Source organism: Anguilla rostrata, chromosome 3 (assembly GCF_018555375.3).
Source record: "Anguilla rostrata isolate EN2019 chromosome 3, ASM1855537v3, whole genome shotgun sequence".
Lineage (NCBI taxonomy): Eukaryota > Metazoa > Chordata > Actinopteri > Anguilliformes > Anguillidae > Anguilla > Anguilla rostrata.
The window spans coordinates 2,414,011-2,441,258 of record NC_057935.1 but is presented as its reverse complement, the minus strand read 5'-3'; the positions used below and the strand labels follow the sequence as shown (position 1 = coordinate 2,441,258).

The 27,248-nt window shown below is 46.8% G+C and overlaps 4 protein-coding genes and 7 non-coding genes across 13 annotated transcripts; 9 read left to right on the top strand and 2 right to left on the bottom strand.

Annotated features, from left to right (window-relative positions):
• Positions 1-993: 993 nt before the first annotated feature.
• On the bottom strand, positions 994-2,340 carry LOC135249694 (cilia- and flagella- associated protein 210-like). The gene has a single exon (XM_064325211.1). It carries the CDS (start codon positions 2,338-2,340, stop codon positions 994-996), a length of 1,347 nt encoding a protein of 448 aa, XP_064181281.1.
• A 1,604-nt stretch (positions 2,341-3,944) lies between these two features.
• Positions 3,945-5,291, bottom strand: LOC135249693 (cilia- and flagella- associated protein 210-like). Its single transcript, XM_064325210.1, has one exon. The coding sequence runs from the start codon at positions 5,289-5,291 to the stop codon at positions 3,945-3,947; it is 1,347 nt and encodes a 448-aa protein (XP_064181280.1).
• Positions 5,292-6,627: 1,336 nt separating this feature from the next.
• On the top strand, positions 6,628-6,700 carry trnav-cac (transfer RNA valine (anticodon CAC)). Its single transcript has one exon. It is a non-coding gene; the product is annotated as a tRNA-Val (tRNA).
• A 248-nt stretch (positions 6,701-6,948) lies between these two features.
• Positions 6,949-7,021, top strand: trnav-cac (transfer RNA valine (anticodon CAC)). The gene has a single exon. It is a non-coding gene; the product is annotated as a tRNA-Val (tRNA).
• A 543-nt stretch (positions 7,022-7,564) lies between these two features.
• On the top strand, positions 7,565-7,637 carry trnav-cac (transfer RNA valine (anticodon CAC)). Its single transcript has one exon. It is a non-coding gene; the product is annotated as a tRNA-Val (tRNA).
• A 248-nt stretch (positions 7,638-7,885) lies between these two features.
• trnav-aac (transfer RNA valine (anticodon AAC)) lies at positions 7,886-7,958 on the top strand. Its single transcript has one exon. It is a non-coding gene; the product is annotated as a tRNA-Val (tRNA).
• A 92-nt stretch (positions 7,959-8,050) lies between these two features.
• On the top strand, positions 8,051-8,123 carry trnav-cac (transfer RNA valine (anticodon CAC)). The gene has a single exon. It is a non-coding gene; the product is annotated as a tRNA-Val (tRNA).
• Positions 8,124-8,371: 248 nt separating this feature from the next.
• On the top strand, positions 8,372-8,444 carry trnav-cac (transfer RNA valine (anticodon CAC)). Its single transcript has one exon. It is a non-coding gene; the product is annotated as a tRNA-Val (tRNA).
• Positions 8,445-9,244: 800 nt separating this feature from the next.
• Positions 9,245-9,317, top strand: trnav-aac (transfer RNA valine (anticodon AAC)). Its single transcript has one exon. It is a non-coding gene; the product is annotated as a tRNA-Val (tRNA).
• Positions 9,318-10,383: 1,066 nt separating this feature from the next.
• Positions 10,384-19,331, top strand: slu7 (SLU7 homolog, splicing factor). Of its 3 annotated transcripts, none has more exons than XM_064325398.1 (16): positions 10,384-10,541; positions 10,991-11,196; positions 11,761-11,914; positions 12,097-12,177; positions 12,480-12,644; positions 13,597-13,665; positions 13,790-13,834; positions 14,486-14,611; positions 15,173-15,270; positions 15,405-15,472; positions 16,232-16,371; positions 16,737-16,898; positions 17,114-17,218; positions 17,670-17,741; positions 17,864-17,983; positions 18,744-19,331. In XM_064325398.1, exons 2-16 carry the CDS (start codon positions 11,027-11,029, stop codon positions 18,924-18,926), a joined length of 1,758 nt encoding a protein of 585 aa, XP_064181468.1. In that variant the 5' UTR covers positions 10,384-10,541; positions 10,991-11,026; the 3' UTR covers positions 18,927-19,331. The 3 variants fall into 3 exon arrangements, with proteins under 3 accessions (XP_064181468.1, XP_064181469.1, XP_064181470.1); XM_064325399.1 differs by having other exon boundaries at positions 10,408-10,541; positions 10,986-11,196; XM_064325400.1 differs by lacking the exon at positions 10,384-10,541 and adding an exon at positions 10,605-10,725.
• Positions 19,332-19,459: 128 nt separating this feature from the next.
• On the top strand, positions 19,460-25,619 carry c1qtnf2 (C1q and TNF related 2). The gene is made up of 3 exons (XM_064325401.1): positions 19,460-21,230; positions 23,472-23,729; positions 24,314-25,619. Exons 1-3 carry the CDS (start codon positions 21,209-21,211, stop codon positions 24,952-24,954), a joined length of 921 nt encoding a protein of 306 aa, XP_064181471.1. The 5' UTR covers positions 19,460-21,208; the 3' UTR covers positions 24,955-25,619.
• Positions 25,620-27,248: the final 1,629 nt, after the last annotated feature.

Genomic DNA, 27,248 nt, shown 5'->3' with positions numbered 1-27,248 from the left:
CGCTGTTTTACAGTTACATGTGTCATACTACGTATAGGTATTATTTCTGCACTGCCAAGGTTAAACTCAAAATATTCAAATCCGTAAAATTTTATGAACTTTCCAAAAGAATGTGTTTGTGGTGCTGATTTTGCCATTTCGCCGAATGTGTAATGTAATGCACTGATTATGTGTCGGTAATGTAATGTATGGTAATGATTGTGTATCTGGAGTTATTTAGCGACAGGTAGCAGCATTCCAGGTCAAGCCTGCAGCAATTCAGTGATAATGATATTATTATTATTATTATTATTATTATTACTAATAATGGTAAATGGACTGCATTTATATAGTGCTTTTATCCAAAGCACTTTACAATTGATGCCTCCCATTCACCCATTCACACACACACTCACACACCAACGGTGAAAGGCTGCCATGCAAGGTACCAATCAGCTCGTTGGGAGCAATTAGGGGTTAGGTGTCTTGCTCAGGGACACTAATTATTATTATTATTATTATTATTATTATTATTATTATTATTATTATTTATTTTATTATATTGCCTTCAACTAGTGGTAATAATACTTATATTCTTATAGTTTTTGACCCTTGCAACATTTGTGCTTTCTCTGAAATAAAGAAATAAGTGGCACTTTTTACACATTTGAGTCCAAAACAACATTTATTTAATCCCTATATAAAAATATATATAAAAAATCTAATATTTTACATCAGTTTTAGTTGTGATTCATCTTATGGGAGCACAGGTACTTCAAAGAGTAACAAAAATAAAAAAATAAAAAATTCACTGACATACAGTACTCTTTGCAAAATTACAAAATTCAACATGTTGCTTCAGCATATATTAACAATGTGAAGCCCAGTATTCCTTGGTCGTTTCCAGAAAACCCGAAATCTTTCGTCTGTCCACGGTGGTGGTGGTGGAAAAGAAACTAGTGATGTACTACATTTCAGAGACCACAAAGGGGACACAGTGCAGTCCTGAGTCTGTCACCAAATGAAGCTGAGTCTCGTGGTCGACTGGCCACCTTCGGTCCCGTACAGTCGCTGGAGGTCCTCGGTCGTGGTGCTGACGTAGTTGGGCATCTGGTCGTAGCTGGCCCCGGGGACCAGGTAATCGGCCCTCAGCCCGCCGTAGATGGGGCCGACCCCCGTCCACATGCCGTGCTTGGCGGCGCGCAGGAGCGGGATGGTGTTGCGTCCGGCGTCGGTGGCGGCGCGGATCACGCCGTCGGTGTAGCGCTGGTACTGCTCCTCCTCCTCGGCGATCAGCTCGGCGTACCTCCGGTCGAAGTCCACGCGCCGCCGCTCCCGCAGGCGCTCCTCGGCGCGCCCCTCCGCCATCTGCCGCCGCAGGAAGTCGTCCATGGCGCCGCGCTTCCCCTCCGCCCTGCGCACGCTCAGCCGCTCGCTCTCCCGCGACAGCAGGTCCTGCTCCTTCCCGGCGTCGAGGACGTCCCAGGCGGCCCGGTCCTCCTCCTGGGCCTGGCGCTCCCGGGCCCGGCGCTTGTCCTCGCGGTGCGCGGCGATGGCGTCCCGCATGGACCTCCTCTTCTCCTCCAGCTCCGCGCGCTCCCGCTGCAGCTTGGCCTCCCACTTGGCGATGCTGTCGGCCAGGATCTTGGCGTTGAGCTGCTCCTCTTCGCTGGCCTTCTCCCGCATCTCCGTGGCCAGCTGCTCCACCACCATCTTTTTGTACCGCTGCGCCACCCTGCGCCTCTCCTCCCTCTTCTCCTGCTTCCTCATCATCCGGAGGTCCCTCTCCATGTCGAAGAACCTCCTCCTCTCCTCCTGCATCTCCTGCTTCTCGGCCTCTAGTGTCCGGACGGCGCTCGTCGCCCGCAGGTGCTCGGTGTGGGCCTTCCTCATCTGCATCATCTTCTCTTTCTTCTGCTCGCTGAGAAGCCTCTTCTCCCTCTCGTACTGCTCGCACAGCTTCTTGCACTCTTCCACCTCTTTTTCCTTCTCCGCCTTCCTCAGCCTCTGCTGCTCCTGCTCTTCCATCTGTTGCGTCAGGAATTCTCTGAAGGCCTTTTTCTCCGCGTTCTTCTGCCTGATCTTCTCGCGCTCCTGCTCCAGAGCTTCCAGCTCTTTGCGTCTCACGCCCGCCATGAACCTCCTGGTCTCCTCCTTGGCCGCGCAGATCAGCCTCTGCTTCATCGTCATCTGGTCGTCCAGCTCCTTCAGCGCCTCCGTTTGCAGGAGCGCGCGGTGGAACTGTTTCACGCGGTCGCTCTGATAGAACTGTTGGCATATTGCTTTGGCGAGGGCCTCCTGCCGCTGCTTCTGGAGACCTGTTCTCCCGCCATTCAGCACATCTGTACTTTCTGACGCCATTTCCACCTTGAACTTAACGTTTTTGGTTTCACAAGATTATTGCTTCAGTTTCACTCCAGACTACTGTTTCACATTACGCCCCATAACTTATAAGGGACAGTGTCATTAACTGTCCCTACTATGATGTCATATTTGGAACCCGGACAGAAATTCCAAAACTAACTGAGCTTGAAGGCCATGGTATTGTGACATCAGATAAGAACTTTCTGTCCAAACGATCAAAGGAATGTCATTCAATGTAAACAACGATTGTTTGTTTTGGATCAAAATAAGCATGATACACTAGAGTGATACTGAATGACAACTTGCATTATAACAGGAATACTATAGGCAGTGTCACGAGGCTCATATCCATGCTATAACACATCATTCATGATGTTAAAACTCTTCTAAAAAAAGACTAAAATGAGTAAATAATCCCCTTATATTAACACAGTTAAATATTGAGCACACTCAGTGTTCCTAACTGTCAGTTGGTTTTTGAAATATTTGGCTCATTTAACCACGCTAGCAACCTATGTGGATTAAAATCTGAAATCACGGTTGGCAAAGTTAATGTTGCAAATTTGTGCTGTATTGGGATGGCAGATTTGGATGGCAGGTATGCAAGCCGCAAATTTATGAGTGGGTGGGGCTTATCCTACAGTAGTTAGGGGTGGACAGGGCCTTACCACATACCTACAGCATTTAGCGGTGGGTGGGGCTTACTCCATACCTACAACACAGTTTTCCCCTTTTCAGTTTTTCACCAAACTACAATGACCACTGCCTCTCACTCCTTACAAACAATTAATTTCATTGCCCTTCACTATTAAAATTATTATCTGTGAATTTTATGGTAAAAGTCTGTAAAATAGCAAAGGTACAAAACTGTAGATAGCTGAAATGTAAATAATACAGGTATTTATGGTGAAACACTGTAATACATTTTACAGCCTGCTACTGTGGTGAACATACGGTTAACATACTGTCACCATTATTTATACGGTAACGTTCTGCGAACCCAACTGCCATTATTTTACAGAAAAAACGTACTTTTTTTTTTTTTTTACAGCGTAAACACGTAAAAGTCAGGCAGTCACACAATGAAGCCCAAAACTTTTGTTTGAGTGATTACATCATTGCATTTTTTGTAGAAAGGTCTAATCCTTTCTTTGTTAGGTGGCATAATATTTCTAGCTTTAGCAACTTGGAATGATTTACATACTCTGAGCGAAGCATGAGGACAATACATTTTAAAAAGGTTTTTTTTTTATTCTGTATTTTTTTTTAAAAACGGCAAAGAACATGATTTAAACGGTACATGGAAATGACATTGAAGTAGAGTTAAAACCCATTATGAATGGATTTAAGAGTTGGGAACTAGGAGTCGTTAAGTATTCATTGATAAATATTTATTTAAATCTCAAGTAAACAAAGTGCCGTATTCATTTATCATTGAGGGAATTCAATAGCTTGTATCGTGCATTGTCATTTTGCGCAACTGGAAAGTACAACACAAGATGCAAAATACAAATGTAGAGATAACGGGACCGGGAATGCACTGAAAATGTGGTCCCAAATATGATACAATATTTATTATATGACTATCTCTTGGCATACTACTACCATATAAAACCCAGTCTTCTTGAATCTGCTTGATCATTCTCGTATAACCTCTTGATGTCTGCGGCCGTGGTGCCCACGTAATCGGGAATCTGATCGTAGTTGGCACCGGGCACTAGGTAACCTGTTCTGAGTCCCCCGTTGATGGGGCCCAGGCCGCACCACATGCCGTGATTGGCCGCCCGGAGGAGCGGGATTATGTTCCTGTTGGCGTTCGTGGCGGCGTCGATCACCGCGGCGGTGTACTGCTGAAACTGCTCCTCCTCCTCGGAGATCAGCTCCTCGTACTTTTTGTCGAAGTCCAGCTGCTCCCCGCGCAGGAGGCGGTCGCGGAAGCGCCTCCCCAGCACCTGCCGGCGCAGGAAGTCGTCCATGGCGGCGCGCTCATTCTCCTTCTCCTGGGCCTTCAGCTCCTCCGTCTCCCAGTGCACGCGGTCGTCCTCTTTCCTGTCGTCCAGCTCCTCCTGTGCGTTCTCCTCGTCCTCTTTGGCCTTCTGCTCCTGCTCTTTGAGCGTCAGCTCCCGGTGCGCGGCGATGGCGTCCCGCATGGACTTGTTCTTCTCCTCCATTTCCGTCTGCTCCGCGTGCAGCTTGGCCTCCCACTTGGCGATGCTGTCGGCCAGGATCTTGGCGCTGAGCTGCTCCTCTTCGCCGGCCTTCTCCCGCATCTCCGTGGCCAGCTGCTCCACCACCATCTTTTTGTACCTCTGCGCCACCCTGCGCCTCTCCTCCCTCTTCTCCTGCTTCCTCATCACCCGTTTGTCCCTCTCCATCTCAAAAAACCTGCGCCTCTCCGCCTCCATCTCCTGCTTCTCAGCCTCCAGCGCCCTGATGGTGCTGGTCGCTGCCAGAAGATCCCTGTGAGCTTTCCTGGCCTTCATCTTATCAATGTGGTCCTGCTGCTTGCGCATTTGCGCCTCCCTTGCGTATTGCTCTCGCATTTGTCGGCACTCTTCAATCTCCCTTTCCTTATCTAGCATCATCTGCCTCCGCATGGACTCGTGTTCCATCATTTGTTGCTTTATGTAATCGCCAACGGCCTTCGCCTCCATCTCCCGTTTCCTTAGGTGCTGTCGGTCCTGCTCGATGCCCTCCAGCCATTTTCGCTTTATCTCGTCAATCATTTTCTTGGTCTCCTCATTGGCGGCACTGGTAAGCTTCTGGTCTGTCTTCGCCTGGTTCTCGCGATCATTCAGAGTTTCCGACTGCAGAAGTGCACGATGGAACTGCCTCACGCGATCGCTTTGGTAGAACTCTTGGCGTATGGCTTTCTGTCTAGCCTCCTGCCTGTGGCCTTGCAGGCCTCTTCTGCTATCCCGATTTTCACCAGATGCTGCAATATTCATCTTCGCCTGAACCGTTCAGCAACTCCTGGGCCCCTTTCAGGTTTCTGCTAAGCTTTTATAACGAACGAGAGATCGTTATGTTCCTCTGTGATGTCACGCGTCGAAGCCGTCGAAGTGAAGGCCTGGACAAAGACGAAGGTGCGGTAGAGTCTTGTGACATCAACGCAGGAGATTGAAGGTGTGCGGCTAATCCAAATTCATTAAAAAATACTATGTATAGCCACCGAGATAATCAAATAAACACCAGCTAGCAAATAAAACCGCCTTCCATTAAGCGACATATAGCGTTGTAAAGCTTGAATTAGACACGATCTAGTTAGCGACTTAGCCTTGCTAGCGAGATATCAAAATTGTTTTCAATGTCGTATGATTAATCAATAGCCTACATGTAGGCTACACGTTCGTGCTTGTCTATATTTAGCAGGGTGTTTGGTGCTTTATGTGCTTTTAACCGCGCGGTTATACATCTTATACATTTATTTTGATATGATTAGATTAGTACGCCACGTTATCACTGAATATTGTACACAGTAACGTTGCCATATTTAATTCCGTTCTAATTTCATACAACATTTCAAACAATTTCCCCATTTCATGACATTTTCTCGCAGGACATATCTCCGAATCACGTTATTTACGAATTTTCCACAAGTACCTTTTTAATTTCAAGATGTGTTTTTGTTACTATAAACGCAAGAGGGCAGCATTTAGCTAGTCATTGGCAAATCATTCAGGCTTGCTTGCTTTCACCGATCGCAAAATAGTTCACGCAAATGCATAGGATTTAGGACCCCTGTAACTGCAGATTGAGGTTGACTACCTCTGCTTTGTTCAGAACCTTTGTTTTACACAGAACAATACTGCAAATGGTTATTCTTGCTTAGCATTAAAAGAATCATTAAAAAGTGAATGCCTTTGGTTAAAATATCAATTGTAGGCATCCCTGCAATGGGTTAATCCAGAGTCAAGTATAACGCACATGCTGTTGAATCTAACCTGAATGATATTCAGACAGCTTGGAAGCTGGCAATTTAAAAAAATGATTTCTTCAGATTATAAATGCATGAAAGTTTAGAAGTGACTTGAGGTTTCCCTGATTTCTATGATTTATGCTCAAAAAGCCAATTCCCCCATTGGGCTCCATTCAATTTTAATAAAAATACTTCTACACACTCATATATTTATGGTAAGTCTGTGCATTATATTTTTTCAGAAGTGTCAGAAATTTCCCTGAGTGGCGGAAACATGTTTTAGTTACTCATGGGGATGTGTTGTATGTATGTCAGATACAAGCAGTACTACGAGGACCCAGTGTGCATTGCCTTTCTCCATCAAGGTTTCCGTAGTGTAGTGGTTATCACGTTCGCCTCACACGCGAAAGGTCCCCGGTTCGAAACCGGGCGGAAACATGTTTTAGTTACTCATGCCTAGGTGTTGTGTGTGTGTGTCATGTTCAAGCATTACTACGAGGACCCTGTGTGCATTACTTAGCAACAGCAACTGCCAGTGCTTATCACGTTCGCCTCACACACGAAAGGTCCCCATTCCGAAACCAGGCGGAAATATGTTTTACTTACTCATGCCTAGGTGTTGTGTGTGTGTTTCAGGTTCAGGCATTACTACCAGGACCCTGAGGGCAGGGGTCAGTGCCATCAAAGTTTCCGTAGTGTAGTGGTTATCACGTTCGCCTCACACGCGAAAGGTCCCCGGTTCGAAACCGGGCGGAAACAATGTTTTAGTTACTCATGCCTAGGTGTTGTGTGTGTGTTTCATGTTCAGCATTACTACGAGGACCCTGTGGGCATTCTTACAACAGCCATGCCAGTGCTTATCACGTTCGCCTCACACCGAAAGGTCCCCTTCGAAACCAGGGCGGAAATATGTTTTACTTACTCATGCCTAGGTGTTGTGTGTGTGTGTCAGGTTCAGGCATTACTACCAGGACCCTGAGTGCAGGATCATACATCAAAGTCCGTAGTGTAGTGGTTATCACGTTCGCCTAAAACCGAAAGGTCCCCGTTCGAGACCGGCGGAAAAGTTTTATTACTCATGCCTAGGTGTTGTGTGTGTGTGTCATGTTCAGCATTACTACAGGACCCTGTGGCATTACTAGCAACAGCAATGCCAGTGGTTATCACGTTCGCCTACACACGAAAGGTCCCCATTCGAACCAGGCGGAAAAGTTTTACTTACTCATGCCTAGGTGTTGTGTGTGTGTTTCAGGTTCAGGCATTACTACCAGGACCCTGAGGGCAGGGGTCAGTGCCATCAAAGTTTCCGTAGTGTAGTGGTTATCACGTTCGCCTCACACGCGAAAGGTCCCCGGTTCGAAACCGGGCGGAAACATGTTTTAGTTACTCATGCCTAGGTGTTGTGTGTGTGTGTCATGTTCAAGCATTACTACGAGGACCCTGTGTGCATTACTTAGCAACAGCAACTGCCAGTGCTTATCACGTTCGCCTCACACACGAAAGGTCCCCATTCCGAAACCAGGCGGAAATATGTTTTACTTACTCATGCCTAGGTGTTGTGTGTGTGTTTCAGGTTCAGGCATTACTACCAGGACCCTGAGTGCAGGGATCAGTACCATCAAAGTTTCCGTAGTGTAGTGGTTATCACGTTCGCCTAACACGCGAAAGGTCCCCGGTTCGAGACCGGGCGGAAACAAGTTTTAGTTACTCATGCCTAGGTGTTGTGTGTGTGTTTCAGGTTCAGGCATTACTACCAGGACCCTGAGGGCAGGGGTCAGTACCATCAAAGTTTCCGTAGTGTAGTGGTTATCACGTTCGCCTCACACGCGAAAGGTCCCCGGTTCGAAACCGGGCGGAAACATGTTTTAGTTACTCATGCCTAGGTGTTGTGTGTGTGTGTCATGTTCAAGCATTACTACGAGGACCCTGTGTGCATTACTTAGCAACAGCAACTGCCAGTGCTTATCACGTTCGCCTCACACACGAAAGGTCCCCATTCCGAAACCAGGCGGAAATATGTTTTACTTACTCATGCCTAGGTGTTGTGTGTGTGTTTCAGGTTCAGGCATTACTACCAGGACCCTGAGTGCAGGGGTCAGTACCATCAAAGTTTCCGTAGTGTAGTGGTTATCACGTTCGCCTCACACGCGAAAGGTCCCCGGTTCGAAACCGGGCGGAAACATGTTTTAGTTACTCATGCCTAGGTGTTGTGTGCGTGTTTCAGGTTCAGGCATTACTACCAGGACCCTGAGTGCATTGCTCAGCATCAGAATCGTATTTTATTGCCAAGTATGTTTACACATACGAGGAATTTTTTTTGGTCAACACACCGAGGCAGCCATCTGCGGCGCCATCTTATTAGATGAGAAATGAGAGAACAGGAGGAAGGAGGAGGAAAAAAAACAGTCCTTTCAATGAAACGAGAGGGCACTCGTTTCCTTGAAACGAAGAAAAACCTCAGCACATAGCAACATCATAAAAACATTACAACAAAACTCGAAGACTTGCACATGTGGTAGGGGGTAGGGGGTAGGGGGTCGGGGGTCGGGGGTCGGGTGTCGGGGAGGGGAAGTGTCGCAGCACAGACACTGGGGGGAGCGCGCAGCCGCTCGGGCGCATCGCATCAACCCTCAGCAGACTGCACCAGCAAGGTTCTGACCTGTTTCATGGCTTTTAAATCAGCCTAGGGGGTCAGACGGTTATTTAAAATATTGTGTGACCTCTCTGGGTTCCCTTGCTCACAAGATCGCTAATGCTAACTTGAAGCTCTGGGACATTTGCAATTATAAATGAGTCAGTGTACTTGCTGTGGCATTCCACTGGCCAATAAATATATATCACAAGGGATGACCAAGATTAATAGTTCAATTCTGCCGGAATTGTGGTGGGAAAATAACAGAATGAAATATATGTCATTGTATATGTATTTCATTGTAATGGAATATATTTCACTGTTTCCGCAATATTCTTCTCCTCATCAAGGTTTCCGTAGTGTAGTGGTTATCACGTTCGCCTAACACGCGAAAGGTCCCCGGTTCGAAACCGGGCGGAAACATGCTTTTAACTTTTTTCACCTCTCTCTCCTTGCCACCTCTGGCAGCAGCAGGTCTTTAAGATTGAAGAAAACAACTACATCAGCTATGTAGTTTAGGCTACTAATCTATCCATTGCGGGCCATTGATTGATTGAAGTTTTTCATCAACATGTCAAACACGTCCCACAATTTCACTCCACATTATTATTCAAAATCAGGCGTACTCCTTATTTATAAGCATACTGAATAATAGTAAACATATTTTGAGAATTATATAAATGCTCACCAATATAAATTGGGATGAAGTCCTTCATTGCACATGCCCTCTGCTGTGGAGACAAAGCTGTTTTCACTTCTCAGAAATATTCACTCAGATGAGTGATTTCTTCCTAGGCCTCCAAATTGTGAGTCTTCTGTTTAGACTTAGACATTGCAAAATATTTTTTTGTTCTAAAACAACAACCTTTTTACACATAAAGCCTCAAGAACTTAACATCCTGGATCCTGGGGTGTCAACAGTAAAAAATAATAAACTTTGTTGGAGAAAGTGCATGGATAGCCTTGTACATTTCAAGGAATTGTATACGTACTAAATATTTAATTAATAATACATTGTACATCAGTAAACACATAGTCGTGGTTTTACAGGCAAATGCTTTGTTTATCATAACTTTTATAACTAAACCTTTTCCCAAATTATTTTATAATTGGCATGTTGAAGTTAATATTCCAAGTGTATTTGTTCTATCTTGTTCACACGCCTTCTAACGTTTTTTGTAGGCCCCGTACCTGACCGGTTTCCAGTGAGGACCCAAACAATTTTTTTGTGTGTGTGTGACGTAGAAAGGAGTTAGAAACGGTGAAGCATGTCCTGATTGAATGCAGGAAGTATGATCAAGAAAGAAGGGTAATGTTTACAGGATTACAGAGACTAGGAGTGGAGGCAAGGTTTACAGATCTGCTTGAATGTGGGGACACGGTGGAGGGAAAGAAAGAGATATTTAGTTTTTTGAGGACAACTGGTTTAAGTAAAAGCTTGTGAGAACAAGACAGCAATACATGATTAGATCCAGGAGGAGGCGGTAATGCAACCACAAAGGATGCCACTGCCATAAAACACCAAAGAAGAAGAAGAACTAGGGAACATGGCAGCGGCATAGACGCGCACGTAAATATTGTTAAGAGGAACAAGATAGATAATAACAGTCGGTGGAAGCATAGCTGCAGCACCGCGACATTAAAGAGGTAAATTACTTTTCCTTGTGAACTTTGACTCTTTTATCACACTTCAATGAATGCATCAGAGAGGTTTTCTGTCTGAAAGTATTGATTTCGCCTTAACCTGGCTAACGACGCAGTTCGCCAGCAAGCGAGAAGCTAATTTATGTAGCTGGAGAGACCAGATTAGACTACCTCCATTTTAACTGCGGTACTAGCCCAGTTTTGTAGCTTGCTTTTGCTGTGGATATTTAACGTTTAATCATGTTTATCTAATGATGCAGATTGTGATCTGGTTTGCTCGATAGCCCAGCATAGTTAGGTGTCATGTCTAGCGATTGGCTACCATGCTAGCTAGCAAACTAACAATCGACTCTATGCTAAACATACAGAAGTTAGCGGGTTCTTTGTTGTAATCAGTATAGTTAACGGTAAGCGTTTTGTGTGTTTTTGGTTTTTGTTTGTTTTGAGTTTAGTCGCATTCTTCTTGGAGGCCTTGATCGAGTCGAGCCATGCCCGAAGAGAGCGCGGACAAGCCCGGCGAGGGGTCGGAGGGGGTGGTCGGACTGGAGGGTTTGGAAGAACCCAAGAAGATGACCAGGGAAGACTGGAGGAAGAAGAAGGAGTTGGAGGAGCAACGAAAGCTGGGAAACGCACCCGCTGAAGTTGATGAAGAGGGAAAGTACGTCACCCCTCATACGTGGGCTGGGGTAGGCCCCGCTAGTCATGGAGTAGCAGCTATGTTCCTGGTTAGCCCTCCATCTAAACCTGTAACTACATAGTGGGATGAATTATTTAGCTTAATGGTCGCAGGGGAGCCTGAGCTGAAGGTTCTCAACGCTGTACTAATCAAGCTCTGAATATTCAGACTTTTGCTCGTAATAATAAGTCAAACTGTTGCGATCAAGCTGGGATGGAACAAATACATTGCGTGTTGAGGAAACAAGGTTGCCTACCTTTGCCCTAGAACTTATGAAACAGGCTTGATTCACTGTTCTGATACGGTACGTTTGTACCTCAGTATGACTGAAGACGTATTGGCCCAAAATTTATATTGGTTGTGTGTCATATCTGCACCAGAACATCTTGTAACATTGCTATGAAACAGTGAAGCAGTGAATTTTCTGCTAGTCCTCGAATTTCTCTCTATGAGATGGGTTAATGTCGGTGGCTTTGGTCAGTTTGAGAGTCAGTTTTGACAATTGTACAGACTGACATTTTTTCTGTTGTCTTTTTTTCTTTTTAGGGACATTAACCCTCACATTCCCCAGTACATCTCCTCTGTTCCCTGGTACATCGACCCCTCTAAGAGGCCCACCCTTAAGCACCAGCGGCCCCAGGAGGAGAATCAGAGACAGTTCTCCTCTATAGGGGAGTGGTACAGGAAGGGAGTCCAGGAGGTGAGGTCCCACACTGTGTTCAGTGAAGCCTTCCTGTGATACACACCTCTCTCCTTGTTTACTTTATTTTATACATGCTCATCCATGCTTTCAGAAGTATTGCCATGTTTTTTTTGGATCGGGGTCTCTTGTGCTTGGAGAAACGCATTGGACGCATTGCTTCCATTGTTTTTCTTGTGTAGAAACCCGTCAGCACCAAGTTTCGGAAGGGGTCGTGTGAAAACTGCGGTGCCATGACTCACAAGAAGAAGGACTGCCTGGAGGTGAGGGGATTGGCCAACAAGGCCTGTCCATCAAAAGGCCTGTGCATCCAATCCAATAGCATGTTTGTGGCATAGTGTAGCATCCTGAGCTTCTGCTGAACACATCATCCCATATCTATATTGGGCGGCATGGTGGTGCAGTTGCTAGCACTGCTGCCTCGCAAGGAGGTTGCAGGTTCGAGTCCTCTCCACAATGAGTTAGCATGTTTTTTTCAAGTAGTCGGGCTATGTATTTGTTGGGGAGATGGGGAGGGGGTCCCCAAAATACTATTTGATTGACATTTCTCCTGTGCCCCCTGCAGAGGCCCAGGAAGGTGGGGGCGAAGTTCACTGGCACGGGCATGGCCCCGGACGAGCACTCCCAGATCCAGCTGGCGCTGGACTACGACGGGAAGCGGGACCGCTGGAACGGCTACGACCCGGAGGACCACATGCGCATCGTGGAGGAGTACAGCAAGGTGGACCTGGTGAGTGGGCCCGCCTCCCAGTGCCACTGGCCCCGCCCATCTACGCCCTCAGCTCCGCCCCCCCATAAACACACCGCCGCTTTCAGTTACGGTTTGGACGACAGAAGGTCCGTTTAACAGAGAGAGAGCAAAGCATCGCTGGGGATGGAGATGTCTGTAGGGAAGCTGCAGCCTAAACGATGTCGTCATGGAGACGGGGCTCGCAAGACCTGTAATATCAAGGGATGGAATCGATTGTTTCTTTATTTTTGATTTTATACAAAAACAATGTGTTTAAAACATTAATGGAGGTGTAGTCTGGAAAAGGTCACTGACTCGGTCTCCCTGACTCTGAATGGGGAAGGTTGTTCTAGTGCTGGGGTGGGGGGGGTGCATGAGCTGGGACCATGACCAGCAGCTTCCAGGTCCTCTGAAGCAGACAGAACCTTCCTTTCTCAATAAAAACAAGTTGTAATTATAACTTCAGAATAATTCATCACGTTAAGTCCCTTAAAGGAGGTTGTATCTGCAGCTGTACCACAGTTTATATCGTGCTTCGACACGGATACTCTGCAGGAAAGTGGGAAAATTAGGAACGACCGAACCTGAGACCCTCAAGTTTAAAACCTGCCCAACTGAGAAGGGTCTGTTAGCGCACTGCACAAGGCACGGGCTCTTGAGTATCAAAAAATGTTTATTTTGTTATGAAACATTTTTGTTTTATTATGTTCACACAGTGAAAAAGATTTATTTTGTTCCTTCGCTCCACACGCCAGTGGTATGATTACAACCTTTCGTGTAAACTAACAAAACTTTCTGCCAGTATCTGCTGCTAATTACATTTTACGACTGCCCAAGAAAATTGAACATTTGGATGTAATTAATGCGTGCACGCTAACGTCCACTAAAGGGATCCAGCGTACCGGCAGCTTTTAACCGGATTCTCGGGTGGTGTTTGTGCTTCTCTCCACAGGCGAAGCGAACTCTGAAAGCTCAGAAATTGCAGGACGAGCTCGCTTCAGGGAAGCTCGTGGATCAAGCTGTGAGCGTCTCCCTATTCTTAAATCCTTTAACTTTGCGGTACCGCCATTTTGGTCGGCAGTATTATGTGCTTCATACGATGTATTCAGCGTATAGCGTTAAAGCGTATTGTCGTTTTTTTTTAGGCATCGTCCAGGAAGCAGTACGGAGAGGACGAGCACGGCTTACAGGTGCGATCTCTTTAACCCTTTAAGGTGTGGGGTCACAAATGTGCAGTTAGAATGTTCTTAACTGTTCTAATGCTGATGTCACAGTCACTACTGGGAACTGAAAACCAGAGTTCTAGAGCACTGACTTCCTGAAAAAACATTCAGAAAAAGCTACTCTTCAAAGGGTTAAATCACCAGAGGGGCTTGTTACTCATCGTTTGAGTACGTGTGGAATTGGGAATGTGCTTTTTTCGGCTTTTAACATTTTGCTGGTCCTTTTGTTTCGAGCTAAAGTGCAGCTTTTAGGACCTTTTAAAAAAATGTTTTATAAATGACACAGAACTTAAATTGCATCTGTATCTTTTTAGTTGGATTAGCAGCATCCACTGTTGGATATTAACAGTGTTATTAACAGAGACACTTTTGGAGAAACCTGCTTTTCTGAACTGGAAACTGCGTGTGTGTAGTGTTAGGGTGTTATATTCCCCACAGGTTCTGTCTTGGGTGAGCCTTTAGATGCTGTACTGAGCTTACATTGAAACACGGTGCACATCTAATTTCTGTTGAACAGGCACTCAGCGCATTCTTCTCTGATTGGCTCAGATGCGCGTGTCGGTCAAAGCGGCTGCTCTGATTGGTGCTGAGCCGCGCTGTGTGTTGTGTGTGTGACAGGAGCACAACAGCGAGGACGAGGACGAGGACAAGTACGCGGACGACATCGACATGCCGGGCCAGAACTTCGACTCCAAGCGCCGCATCACCGTGAGGAACCTGCGAATCCGAGAGGACATCGCGAAGGTGAGCGACGCGGGCGGGACGGGGGGACGTACGCGGGGCGGGTGGACGTACGTGGGACGGGGGGACGCACGCGGGACGGGGGGACGCACGCGGGACGGGGGACGCACGCGGGACGGGGGGACGTACGCGGGGCGGGGGGACGTACGCGGGACGGGGGGGCGTACGCGGGACGGGGGGACGTACGCGGGACGGGGGACGTACGCGGGACGGGGGGGGGGGGCGTACGCGGGACGGGGGGACGTACGCGGGACGGGGGGACGTACGCGCGCGTTCACCTGTTTAAAGTGGGCAAGGGCAGGCGAAGCAGGCGACGGGCCCTCTCTGACTCTATCATCTTTACTCAGACAATCTTGATGCGAGAGCTAAAAGAAAATAAAAGAAATTATCAGGAACATTCTTTGCGCTGCTGTTTGGCGGTTTTATACTAGGCAGTTCGCAGTACAGAAGTCCACTTTATGTTTATATAATTATAGTTTTTAATTTTTGCATGAATTGCAGCCGTATATTGAATGTTGATAATAACAATTATCTGTTTTTTTTCCCCCTGTGATCTTGGTGTAGTACCTGAGAAATCTGGACCCGAACTCGGCCTACTACGACCCCAAGACCCGCGCCATGAGGGAGAACCCGTATGCCAACACGGGCATGGTCCCAGAAGAGTAGGTTTGCGTGCGTCTGGAACGCGTGCACGCGCGCGTCGTAAAACAAAAACCGCGAATCGCGTTGTCAGTCCGCCCCGCGCGTTTACCGCTGTCCGCTAACTCTCCCGAACTTCCTGTGTATCCTCTGGCAGGGTGGGGTACGCGGGGGACAACTTTGCGCGCTACACTGGAGACACCATCACCATGGCCCAATCGCAGCGTGAGTAGCACGGCCCCGCCCCCCTCGCCGCGCCGCCCCGGCTGTTCCGGCTGTCTGCGGGACAGTGGGGCCCCTGTTTCCATGGGAACCGCCCCAGGGATATTAAAACGAAGGGGGAAGCGGTGACGTCATCTTTCTGTTGAAAAACAGAAAGCAGCGCCACCATATATGGATGCATGTTCAGATCGGACGCAGCTCTGCCAACTGAGAGGGATATGCTCTCTGGGCTTTCTTCTGTGTGTGTGTGTGTGTGTGTGCGGGTATGTGCATATGTGTGTGTGTGTGTGTGTGTGTGTGTGTGTGCGGGCGGGTATATATGTGTGTGTGTGTGTGTGTGTGTGTGTGTGTGTGTGCGCGCGCGGGTATGTGCACATGCGTATGCATATGTGTGTGTGTGTGTGTGTGTGTGTGTGTTTCTGACCCTGTGTGTGTGTGTGTGTGTGTGTTTCTGACCCTGTGTGTGTGTGTGTGTGTGTGTGTGTGTGCCTTCACACACATGCATGTGAGAGCAGGTAGGCAAGCGATTGTGTGTAAGAGAGCGATGTTTTTAGTGCCAGAGAGCGAGCGCTCTGGAGAGAGCGAGGGCTGGTGAGCGAGTGTTACTGGGGCAAGCCTGACTGGAGTGCGTGCTGGCAGAGGCAGCCAATCACAGCTCGGTCCTTGTTGTGTCAGTGTTTGCCTGACGGACCTGTGATAAGGCCTGAGAGTGTCAGAGGGAGAGAGAACGAGCCAATCACTGCCCGGTTCTCGTTGTGTCAGTGTTTGCCTGGGAGGCCTATGACAAGGGCTCGGAGGTCCACCTGCAGGCCGACCCCACCAAGCTGCAGCTCCTGCACCAGTCATTCAAGGTCAAGAAGGAGGACTTCAAGGAGAAGCAGAAGGACAGCATTCTGGCAAAGGTGCGTCTGTGTGAGGAGGACCCTGTGGTACCCCACCGTTAACTCCTCCCACCGTGGGGTGGGGGTGGGGGTGGGGGGAGACGCCCAGCAAGGCTGCTGCAGCGGAACGTCAGTCTCTGTCACTGTTCTGGTCGATCAGTGAGTCAGCCAGTGAGTTGGTTAGTGAGTCAGTGAGTTGGTCGGTCAGCGAGTCACCCACCCTGTGCATATTTTGGATGTGTAAATATGTGCGTGTCTGTGTGTGTTTAAAGTTGTATGTTTGTAAATAGGGATGCGTTTAAAGGTTGTATGGTTGTAAATAGTGATGTGTTTAAGGTTGTGTTTGGCTGATAGAGTGTCTGTGTGTTTTTTTGTGGGGTCTGTAGTACGGGGGGCAGGAGCACCTGGACGCCCCTCCCCGGGAGCTGCTGCTGGCCCAAACGGAGGACTACGTGGAGTACTCACGACACGGTGCTGTGCTGAAGGGCCAGGAGAAGGCCGTGGCTCGCTCCAAATACGAGGAGGACGTCTTCATCAACAACCACAGTGTGAGTGTGTGTGTGTGTGTGTGCGTGCGTGTGTCTGTGTGAGTGTGTCTTTGTTATGGAGTCATATAAATTAACGTTTCCATGGTGTAGTGAGTTCTGACTAATTGCATGCAAGCATGTACTGTAGCTCTGATGCTGGTGTCAGTTCCTAATGTGCTGCATTGGTGCTTGGGAAATGTAGTGACAGAGTGTGGTTTTTTGCTGTTGGACTACAGTCTATCTGGGGATCCTACTGGAAAGAAGGATGCTGGGGCTACAACTGCTGCCACTCGCTGGTGAAACAGAGCTACTGCACGGGAGAGGCCGGCATCAAAACAGCCGTGAGTATGGAGATGTTTGGGCGACTGTTGTGTGATCTACGCACGTAAACTAAATTAATTTATTAACTAAGTAATAAGAGTCTTGTGTACATACACAATTCATGCTCGTTTGTTTAAAGTTCATAGTAACATATTGAAAATGTAGTTTGTCAGTGAGTAAAGAAATCTATAAAATATCAGTTGTGTTGATTAATTTAGTATAAAATAAAGTCGATTCAATTTGTTGTTTTTATCCCTTTGTGTGCCATTCAGAGTTATTATTTTTTATTGTATTTCGTGAAAGATCGTGTATCAGTGCTGTAAAAAGGATTTTCAGTTAATCAGACCTAAGTTTCCGCTGGCTATTGTCCAAAACGTTAGACTGTGAATGCAAAATGGCTGTGTGGTGTAGGGTGTTGATGTATAAGTTTGTGTGTAAATCTTTGTGATTGACGGGTTTTTCTGCCTATAGAGCACCACCTGCATCCCGTTTGAGGAGGGGCTAGAAGAGGAACTACAGGAGGAGCCAAAATCTTTAATGGAGGTAATGCGCTTTTTAAAAAACTTCCATTAGGATACATCATTGTTACTGTGTCACGGTACTTAATTGTTTGATTTTTTTATCGCCTTAAAGGGATGATTAACTTGATGGGTTTTCTGTCACAGATGCATCAAGAGAAGATGAAGGAGAAGAAGAAGAAGAAAAAGAAGAACAAGAACAAGAAGCACGACTCGGACAGCAGCGATGAAGAGGATGAAGAGACCAAGAAGAGGAAGCTGAAGAAGGTAGGCAGAAGCTTGCGTATTTCAAACAGGCTGGTGATTCTCGTCATTCGGTTGGATAGTCCTTGCTTTGCAGGCCCTGTGTGCGTGCGTGTGTGTGTGTGTGTGTGTGTGTGTGTTTCTGACCCTGTGCGTGCGAGCGTGTGTGTGTGCGTGCGTGCGTGCTGTGCGTGCGTGTGTGTGTGCGCGTGCGTGTGTGTCTGACCTTGGGTGTCCTCGCTTTGCAGGCCCTGTGCATGTGTGTGTGTGTTTCTGACCCTGTGTGTGTGTGTGTGTTTCTGACCCTGCGTGTCCTCACCTTGCAGGCCCTGTGTGTGTGTGTGTGTGTGTGTGTGTGTGTGTTTCTGGCCCTGTGTGTGTGTTTCTGGCCCTGCGTGTGTGTGTGTGTGTGTGTGTTTCTGACCCTGCGTGTGTGTGTGTGTGTGTGTTTCTGAACCTGCGTGTGTGTGTGTGTTTCTGACCCTGTGTGTGTGTGTGTGTGTGTGTTTTTCTGACCCTGTGTGTGTGTGTGTGTGTGTGTGTGTTTTTGACCCTGTGTGTGTGTGTTTTTGACCCTGTGTGTGTGTGTTTCTGACCCTGCGTGTGTGTGTGTGTGTGTTTCTGACCCTGTGCATGTGTGTGTGTGTGTGTGTGTGTGTTTCTGACCCTGTGTGTGTGTGTGTGTTTCTGACCCTGTGTGTGTGTGTTTCTGACCCTGCGTGCGTGTGTGTGTGTGTGTGTGTGTGTGTGTGTGTTTCTGACCCTGCGTGTCCTCTCCCTGCAGGCCCTGTGTGCAGAGGACCTGCGGCTGAAGCAGGTGGCCGAGCTGATGCAGATAGACGAGCGGAAGAGGCCCTACTACAGCCTGCAGGAGGTGAAGGAGCCCACGGAGGAGGAGATGGAGGCCTTCCGCATGAAACGCCAGCGACCCGACGACCCCATGGCCGATTTCCTGAGCCAGCTGTGACCCCAACGCGGTCCCCCCCCCCCAAACTCCGCTTTGAGTTTAAAGCTTCAGTCGGGACACCCCAGGCGATGCCCCCCAGCGTGAGCCCGTCAGCTCTTTAAACCTGAGGAGGGAAGTTTATTATTTGTGGGGTGCTGAGAGAGCGCCTTGGGGTGCAGCGGCAAAATCAAGGACGCAGACGAGCTGTTCAGCAGCATTTATATTCTCTACCATTTTCTTTTTTTTTATAGCCACGTATTTCTTGTGTGGCCAGTGATACGTCTCCTGTCTTAAATTTGACCCCATCTGTAAATAAATACATACATTTCTGACATCTGAAATTTGTAAGGGCTTTTCAGGCAATCTTTATCACTTTTAATTGTGCTTCATAGGCTGGTAGATTAAAATATTTTATTTTAAACTGGAGGTGCATCGTGTTCTTGACTGGTTTTATTTGGGGTCTGGTATCACTCTGAATTATAAGGGTAAGAACACTTTTTGTGAGATTTATTTTCTTGTTTTACTGGATGCAGTATGTCTATATAGGCTAATTTTCCTAGCTGTAGTTCTTTAAAGGGGAGACGCCATCTGTGCTACACAAAAACAAGCGATTCAGCACTCAGGCGAAATGTTGACGGGCTTCCAGTAATCGTTTTTACTGGATTGCTAGAGCTAAGACCTACAGCTGGAGCCCGTGGGTGTGCTCGTTTGTTGTTTCCGTGGGAACGGGCTCGCTCAGAGAAGAGCAACTCGGGAGTTAACCCGCCCGTATATCGCCGTCCATCTGCTGACACGCCTGCAGCAACGAGGGCCGACTTCGGCTGCTTTTGAAAACAAACTGCCGAATTCCACCGCGGTCATCCGTGGCTTTCTCACGACTATCAGCGCGCGACGGTCTCCCTCGACGATATTCGGTGTCGTTCAGCAATGATATTCTGCCTGACTGTGCAGAAACACGTTATGTACTCCCTATAGAAGAAAGGGGGAAAAAAGAACAGTTTTTAAAAGTATTCCTTAAGTACACTTTCTGAACTGTATCCTTGGTAGAGTACGTTTAAAAAGTTTAAAGTAGGCCTACTTGAAGTATAGCAACCAATTTAGGATAGCCTACAAAGTTTAGAAGACGCACATAAGTGGTATACTTAAAAGTATAGTTCCAGGAAATAGGTTCATTTAAAGTATAAAGTATTTCGTTTTGTAAAGTACTTAAAAATATACTTTAAAAATACTTGAAAATAAACTTGATATAGGCCTACTAAAGCATACTGGAAGAAAAACGATGTTCTACTTTTTTGTACAGGTCAGTGGAATCCATAGACACACCTCGAAGTTACTTCGTCTTGCTGCGCCATACTGATAATGAAAGACAACAGTACAATCCTGACGTCATTCAAGTCAAAAAACTGTTGTTTTCCCGAGCTGTACAGTGTCATGTTAGGGTTAAAGTAAAGTGACAGGCCAGCGTGGTGAAAGGCAAGCATTTGTGGACGGGACTGAAAGAAGCGCGCGCGAACTTGCCCAGAGAAAAGCACGTGTTTGTTTTCTTCATGCAATGTGCATTTTCATCCCTCGCCCGCCAGCTGGTCGATTTTTTTTCTCCCATTTTCGGGCTTGGCGCGTTTCCTCACGCAGTAAAAGCGAGCCACATCTGGGGATCCTCTCGCTACAGTTTACTCAGTTAGTTCCAACTTCTCATAGCTGCTCCCTTGACAGGACCCCATGCTATTATGTTTTTTTCCGATTCGCTCTTTCATCAGCGAACCACGTGAATTAATAAAAAATAAAGAATGTAACCACCTCATCCAGCGCTACGATACACTGGTACAGTACATGATGAGGTATCAGCGACGCATTTATACGCCTTAAAAGGCACATCGGAGACATTTTCAAGTCGCTTGGACCTCGTCCCAGATATCCAAAATGTGATCTATTCTAGTCCATAAAAGCAAGCGGCGGGCGTTATCTGGCTGGTTGGCAGGCTAATTATTTCTGTTGCGCGTGTTAATTTATGGACTTATGATTATTCTTGTTTTCTGGCATGGGAACAGATTCCGCGCGATTGCATCACGGTAGAAATATGTGTTGGCAGCGAACCGCGAAAGGGAACCGAAACAAGAGTGTACACAGAGTTGAGGGTTAAAATCGGCGGAGAAAGTTTTTGTCCAGAGTCTCCAGGCGTAGCACAGCTGCATGTTTTTCGGCGGGGTGAATTCTACAGAAATAACATGAAGGCTGCGAAGGGGAGCGTTCGATGGAACACGCATTCGGCTCCTGAATAATAGGTGTTTCTCCTCACCCGACCCATGACGTTATCGCCTCTGAAAGGTAATGTTTGTTTTGGGCTGCGACCGTAGCAAAAAATGTTCTTTCCTGGGCAGGCTTCTCTCTACAAAGGATACTTTTAAAGCGTATTTTTTAATACACGAACGATACTTCAGCTGTTCCCTGTAAGTAATATTCCTCTGCAAACATGCATAATTGTTCGTTTTTAGCTATCTGAGTTTTAAATTATTAACTGCAATGCAAAGTATGATTTCACATTTGCATCAAGTCTGTCGTATGTTATACAAGATTTGTTTTTCATGACTAAATGACCACGAGCATTAATATACGGACACGAATTGCCACAGATTAGACTATTATGTAGACTATTAAAATGATATCGATTTGCGTTTAAAGGATTTTGTTGTTTTATTCATTGCTTGATGTGTATAGTTTCCCGTTTTCAGTAAAATCTTTAAATTCGTATGTTCAGACAGGTGGCAGGTAGGTTTCGAGTATCTCTGAGCTCTGCATCGTCTTTCCCACACTGTAGCAAATGTTTCAGTCACGCGGGCTAATCGACTCTTAACTGTCAATTGGCACGAATTTCTGCCACGTCCAGGGGAATTTTTTTTGTTTTGTTTTTTTGGAATGGTCATCCTCACGATGTTTTTTTAAATTTTTTAAAAAGATAAAATAATCATAATGTAAGTAAAGTGATCGTAATAATCATTTTTAAGGAACTTAGTCAGAAATTTTACATATTTTATCCTTCCTTTAAAACCCCCTTGCGTACCTGGATAATTTTTAGGTCTGACAGGTGACTTTAAGGTCACTGGTTTTGAGTAGGGGTGTCCAGCCCAGATGTCTATTTTGGGCATACTTATCAAGAATTTTCATTTTCGGTTAATTTACGCATTTAACAGATTAATTCAGTCCCATTCTGTTTTCAGTTAATTTAACTTCTATTTACAGGAGATTTACCTCAGTGATGAAGGTTAGACTGAAAAACCCATTCGACCTTCTGGGCAAAAGATTACTCTTCAGCTAGAGTAGAACAGAATAGTATAGGTTAGAATGGATTAGAATACATGCATGTAGCATATACATACTTTGCAGTTGGGATTCCTAGATTCAAAGATAAGAATAGAGGTTTTTGATGCCTCAAAATCTTAATCAATGTCTACACTTCACACTGATTGATGCTACATTTTTAATGGACATGTTTTTATGCCGCTCTTCCTGAATTTAAATGCATTCTAGGAGGGGATTGTAGCTGCTGCTTACAGCTGTAGTGTTGGGTTGCTCTTCTGAAACATGCTCGTACAGGTGGATCTTTTTTACTAAAGCAGTTCAGCTTAAGCTTTCAGCTGCAGGGAGTAATGGCATTGTCCCACCCGGGAACTGAACTTGCAACCTCTGATGCGTAAGCGCGTTTCCCGAACTGTTACGTTACACCCCGACCAATGGGAATCTGCAGCTTTCCTTTGTCCCTGAAGTTTCGTTCCTTTCCGATCTGAACATGGGCCGTTCTCACGCCCCAACGATCCTCAGGCCTCCTTCGGAAAATCTTCTGGAAGACGTTTCCTTGTGCCCTTTCCTCGCTTTCTGTTCCTGTGATTCCCTGGACGTGTCACAATGGAAAAACGGAAGTGGAAGGAAGCGAGAATGGAGAAAGGCGCTCATAAGCGTTTGGATCGTTCCCGGTTCACTCCGGCTTCATTGTGCAGAAAAACGTTGCTCAGGTGTGACGCTGAAAGCCTCTCCAGCACGTGCACTCTCATCCCGTAGTTTTTTTTAAATGACTTTAATTATAAATAGCATTTTGCAACAACTCCTTTTATGTAGATATTATTTAAAAGTTGCTATGAAAAATTGATTTTTGTTTAATGATTTTAATGATCTTCTGTGATATGTAGTCATTGTGATTCACTTTTACAAAATGTATCCTTCCTTGATTCCTTTCTTGATTGCGCACCAACTTTACCGCAAGCCTTTCAATAAGTTGTTTGAAGCAAAGCATTGTGGGACTTGCAGTTAGACCCATCCCAAATCCCTTCCTGGAAGGGTACATCATTGTACCCACTAAAGGAAGTGAATGAGGACAGATCGTTTGCCTTCCTTCATTTAATTTTTTTAAAATGAGTGAATGAGTGTTTCCTGTCGTGGTGGCCCGTTAGATATTTCTGGGTCATTTGAGAGGATGTGGGAACAAAGAAGAAAGAAGGGAAGGAAGGAAAGATGTATTTTTAAAGCGTTTGAATGCAGTCGTGCGCGTTTGCCTCCCCCTGTTTGTTGTCCTAGCCGTCGCCATGGTACCCCTGGCCCTGCTGGCCTGTCTGCTGCCTCTCGCCGCCCCTGAGACGGCCCCGAACCTCGGCAAGAAGGGCCGAAACGTCACCGTGCACTCCTCTCAGCTCGTCTGCAGCCTGCCGGGCCCCCAGGGGCCGCCGGGGTTTCCGGGGGCACCGGGGTCCCCCGGCCCCGTCGGCAAGATGGGGCTCCCGGGGAAGGACGGGGCAGATGGGAAGGATGGAGAGAGAGGGCAGAAGGGGCACCCGGGTGAGCGCCAAATCTCGAATGAAATTGTGGTGCGATGAGCATTAAGTTACAGTACATTACGTTCATTACATTACCGTACATTACATTCATTACATTACCGTACATTACGTACATTACGTTACAGTACATTACATTACAGTACATTAAGTACATTACGTTACTGTACATTACATTATATTGCAGTATATTAAGTATGTTACATTACATTGCATTGCATTCATTAACATTACGTTACAGTACATTACATTATGGCACATTTCATTACATTGTTGTGTTCCATTACATTCATTACATTACCGTACATTACATTCATTACATTAGTACATTACATTCATACATGACATTGCATTCATTAACATTACGTTACAGTACATTACATTATGGCACATTTCATTACATTGTTGTGTTCCATTACATTCATTAAATCACATTATAACTCTCTCTCCCTCACTCTCTTTCTCTCCCTCCCTCTTTCTCTCCCTCCCTCCCTCTCTCGCTCTCTCCCTCTCTTTCTCTCTCTCCCTTTTCTCTCCCTCCCTCCCTGTCCCACTCCCTCTCTCTCTTTCTCTCTCTCTCTCTGCCAGGGGAAGCCGGGCGGCTCGGTAACCCAGGGAAACCGGGGCTGATGGGCCGGCAGGGCGTGGTGGGCAAGGCGGGGCCCCGGGGCCTGAAGGGGGTGCGCGGGGCCCCGGGATTCGCCGGGGCGGGCGGGGCCAGAGGCGAGAAGGGCGAGGACGGGGAGGGCGGCCGCGCCGGCGGCTGCAACTGCGGCAACAACATGGCGCGGTCCGCCTTCTCGGTCGCCGTGACGCAGAGCTACCCGAAGGAGCGCCTGCCGATCCGCTTCAACCGCATCCTGCTGAACGAGGGCGGCCACTACAACGCCAGCGACGGCAAGTTCGTCTGCGCCATCCCCGGCGTCTACTACTTCACCTACGACATCACGCTGGCCAACAAGCACCTGGCCATCGGCCTGGTGCACAACGGCCAGTACAAGATCCGCACCTTCGACGCCAACACGGGAAACCACGACGTGGCGTCGGGTTCCACGGTGCTGCGGCTGCAGCGCGAGGACCAGGTCTGGCTGCAGATCTTCTACTCCGAGCAGAACGGCCTCTTCTTCGACCCCTACTGGACCGACAGCCTCTTCACCGGCTTCCTCATCTTCGCCGACCAAGACTTCCTGAACGAGGTGGATCAGAAGGCCAACGCCGAAGCCACCTGACCCTCTAGCGGGGGTTGAGTAAGGAAGCCGTTAGAGTTTCCGTTAGAGACCGAGGACGTCAGACTCATTTACATTTCGGACATTTTGCAGACTCGCTTATTCAGAACGACTCGCACAGCTTGGATTTAAGGCCTTTTATACTGCTGGATATTTACTGAAGTGATTCACTCAGTGGAACTACTGCTGTGCCCCCACCTGGGAGTCGAACCTGCAGCCCTGGAGTTGTGAGCTCCCTAAACTTTACGCTACGCTGCCAGTCGCAGAAGACTCCAGTCCTGGAGAGCTACACTTCCTGTGTGTTACCTCATGTGATTTATTCAAGTCACTGATTGACTGGGATGACTCCAAGCACCTTGTTTTCAAGGCCAGAAATTTGGGCAGTGATTGAAAGGAAGCCACAATAACCCTCAGACACTGTGGCTCTACTGGACCCCTGTCTGAACCCCCTTTCCTTGGGGTGCTCCCCCTGGGGTCGATGTTGGAACGAGTGGGACAGGTTCTGTGGCAGCAGGTGTAGTTTGCATTAAACCCTGAGAGCTTCAACTTCAACCCGCTAAATTTTGCTTGCTGTGAGAAATTAACAATAGCGATTAACAATTCTGATGTGCTGAACACATGCTTTTTCACGCAACCAAAAAAAATAATAAATGTGCCTTTTGATTTTGCTTTTTCTTCCTTTCTTCTTATTTCATCCCTCTGTTCGGTAGTTATAGTAGCCAGTCAAGCTGACTTTGCAGTACCCGGTCCCTGCCCCCTCTCTGACTTCATGTTTAAGAATTCACTGGTGTGTTTTATTTATTTTTAGGTTGTAGGAACACTGTGTTTATATTTTACATTTAGGCATTTAGCAGAGGCTCTTAAATCCAGGACAGCTTGACTATGTGGACACATACAGGTTTATACAACGAATGAAGCTAAAGTCAAACCATCACGGTCACAGCCAGTGCTATCAGTCAGTATGACACATTAAAACATTAAGTTAAACGTCGTAGAAAGTGCAAGAGGGAAATAGAAAATGGAGTGTTATTGAGAAGCAAAAGGGTTAGAACTGGGGTGTCCAATGAGGGTTGTATCTGGATTTTATTCCAACTTCTGCTCTTAATTATTTAATTAGCCCAGTCAGTTAGTAATTGGTATTTTAACTACATTTCTTGATATGTTCATGAGTGACGCCTGCAGGCTGTTCCTGGGTCCCAGCGTGAAGCAATTTACTGCAGTCTGATTTACTTAATTGTGATTGGTAACAGTGAAAACATGCATACAACACTGGCTCTGTGGGAATGGAAATGGCCACCCCTGGGTTGCATTAATATGATTTTATATGTATTAAAGGACGGGCTTGTACACCCATGCAAACTGCTTGGAGTTCAGCATTAGTTGAGCCAAAATTCAGTGTTTACAGGGTTGATTTCATTCTGTGGTGGCAGAAGGCCAGTGACTTGGTCAAGGGAACTCTGATGCAGCCTGAATGTAACTTTCTGTCTGTATACAGACATTTCATTTTTTAAAAGATTTGTCAAATGTTTTGATTTGCTTGTTTGGGTTTGCATTTGAAATCGTAGATGCACGTGTTAACTACGTGAATTTACTAGTATGCTGCCTCAGGTTTTTTTGGTCATATAGCATTACCTGATATAAGCAAAGTTTGACACTAGGTGGTGCCAGTCTTCACTTAAAGGAGAACTCCAGTCAAAAGTCACCATTTAATACTGCTGGCTGCCCAGCCGTGGAGGCAAACTTGATTCATCCAATTAGGAGCTCAATGAGGTGTGCTTTGTAAGCGTTGGAGTGAAAATCTAAAGAACAGTAGAACTCCAGGAACAGGGCTGGGCACCCCTGATGCCCTATGTTGGTCCTCAACTGAAGAATAATCGATCTGTGTCATTTCTAATGTGTCACATACCACAATGTACCCCCACAGCAAAGAACATGTACAGAGCCCCGCCCCCAAACGATGAGGTCACCAGCCTTGTCGCCATTGTTGAGAACGGATTCAGAAAATGTAGGCTGTAGCTTAGATTAAATGAAAACAAGACTCCAGACCTTCAATTATGGTCTTAAATGGTGTGATTGTGACTACGGAAATACAGTGGAGATAAGACATGCTTCCCTTGCACAATATTTTCAAGTTCACAAGATGCCTCCACTTTATTAAAGATCCCCCTTGCGCTGTTTTGTCAACGCAACTGTGAAGAGGGCTGCGCTTGTCTGCGATGACTCACAGTCTGAGGGCTAAACAGACAGGCCTTGTGATGTCACACAGATGTGCACACGTCCAGACCGAGGCTACACAC

What these genes read in the sequence shown, in the direction of transcription:
- LOC135249694 (XM_064325211.1), bottom strand. Translation starts at nt 2,340, where the DNA reads ATGGCGTCAGAAAGTACAGATGTGCTGAATGGCGGGAGAACAGGTCTC.
- c1qtnf2 (XM_064325401.1), top strand. Translation starts at nt 21,209, where the DNA reads ATGACGTTATCGCCTCTGAAAG. An exon ending in GACGTTATCGCCTCTGAAAG is followed by an intron (nt 21,231 to 23,471) that starts GTAATGTTTGTT and finishes TTGTTGTCCTAG; the next exon opens with CCGTCGCCATGGTACCCCTG. An exon ending in AGGGCAGAAGGGGCACCCGG is followed by an intron (nt 23,730 to 24,313) that starts GTGAGCGCCAAA and finishes TCTCTCTGCCAG; the next exon opens with GGGAAGCCGGGCGGCTCGGT.
- slu7 (XM_064325398.1), top strand. Translation starts at nt 11,027, where the DNA reads ATGCCCGAAGAGAGCGCGGACAAGCCCGGCGAGGGGTCGGAGGGGGTG. An exon ending in GGAAGCTCGTGGATCAAGCT is followed by an intron (nt 13,666 to 13,789) that starts GTGAGCGTCTCC and finishes GTTTTTTTTTAG; the next exon opens with GCATCGTCCAGGAAGCAGTA. An exon ending in AGGCCGGCATCAAAACAGCC is followed by an intron (nt 17,219 to 17,669) that starts GTGAGTATGGAG and finishes TTCTGCCTATAG; the next exon opens with AGCACCACCTGCATCCCGTT.
- LOC135249693 (XM_064325210.1), bottom strand. Translation starts at nt 5,291, where the DNA reads ATGAATATTGCAGCATCTGGTGAAAATCGGGATAGCAGAAGAGGCCTG.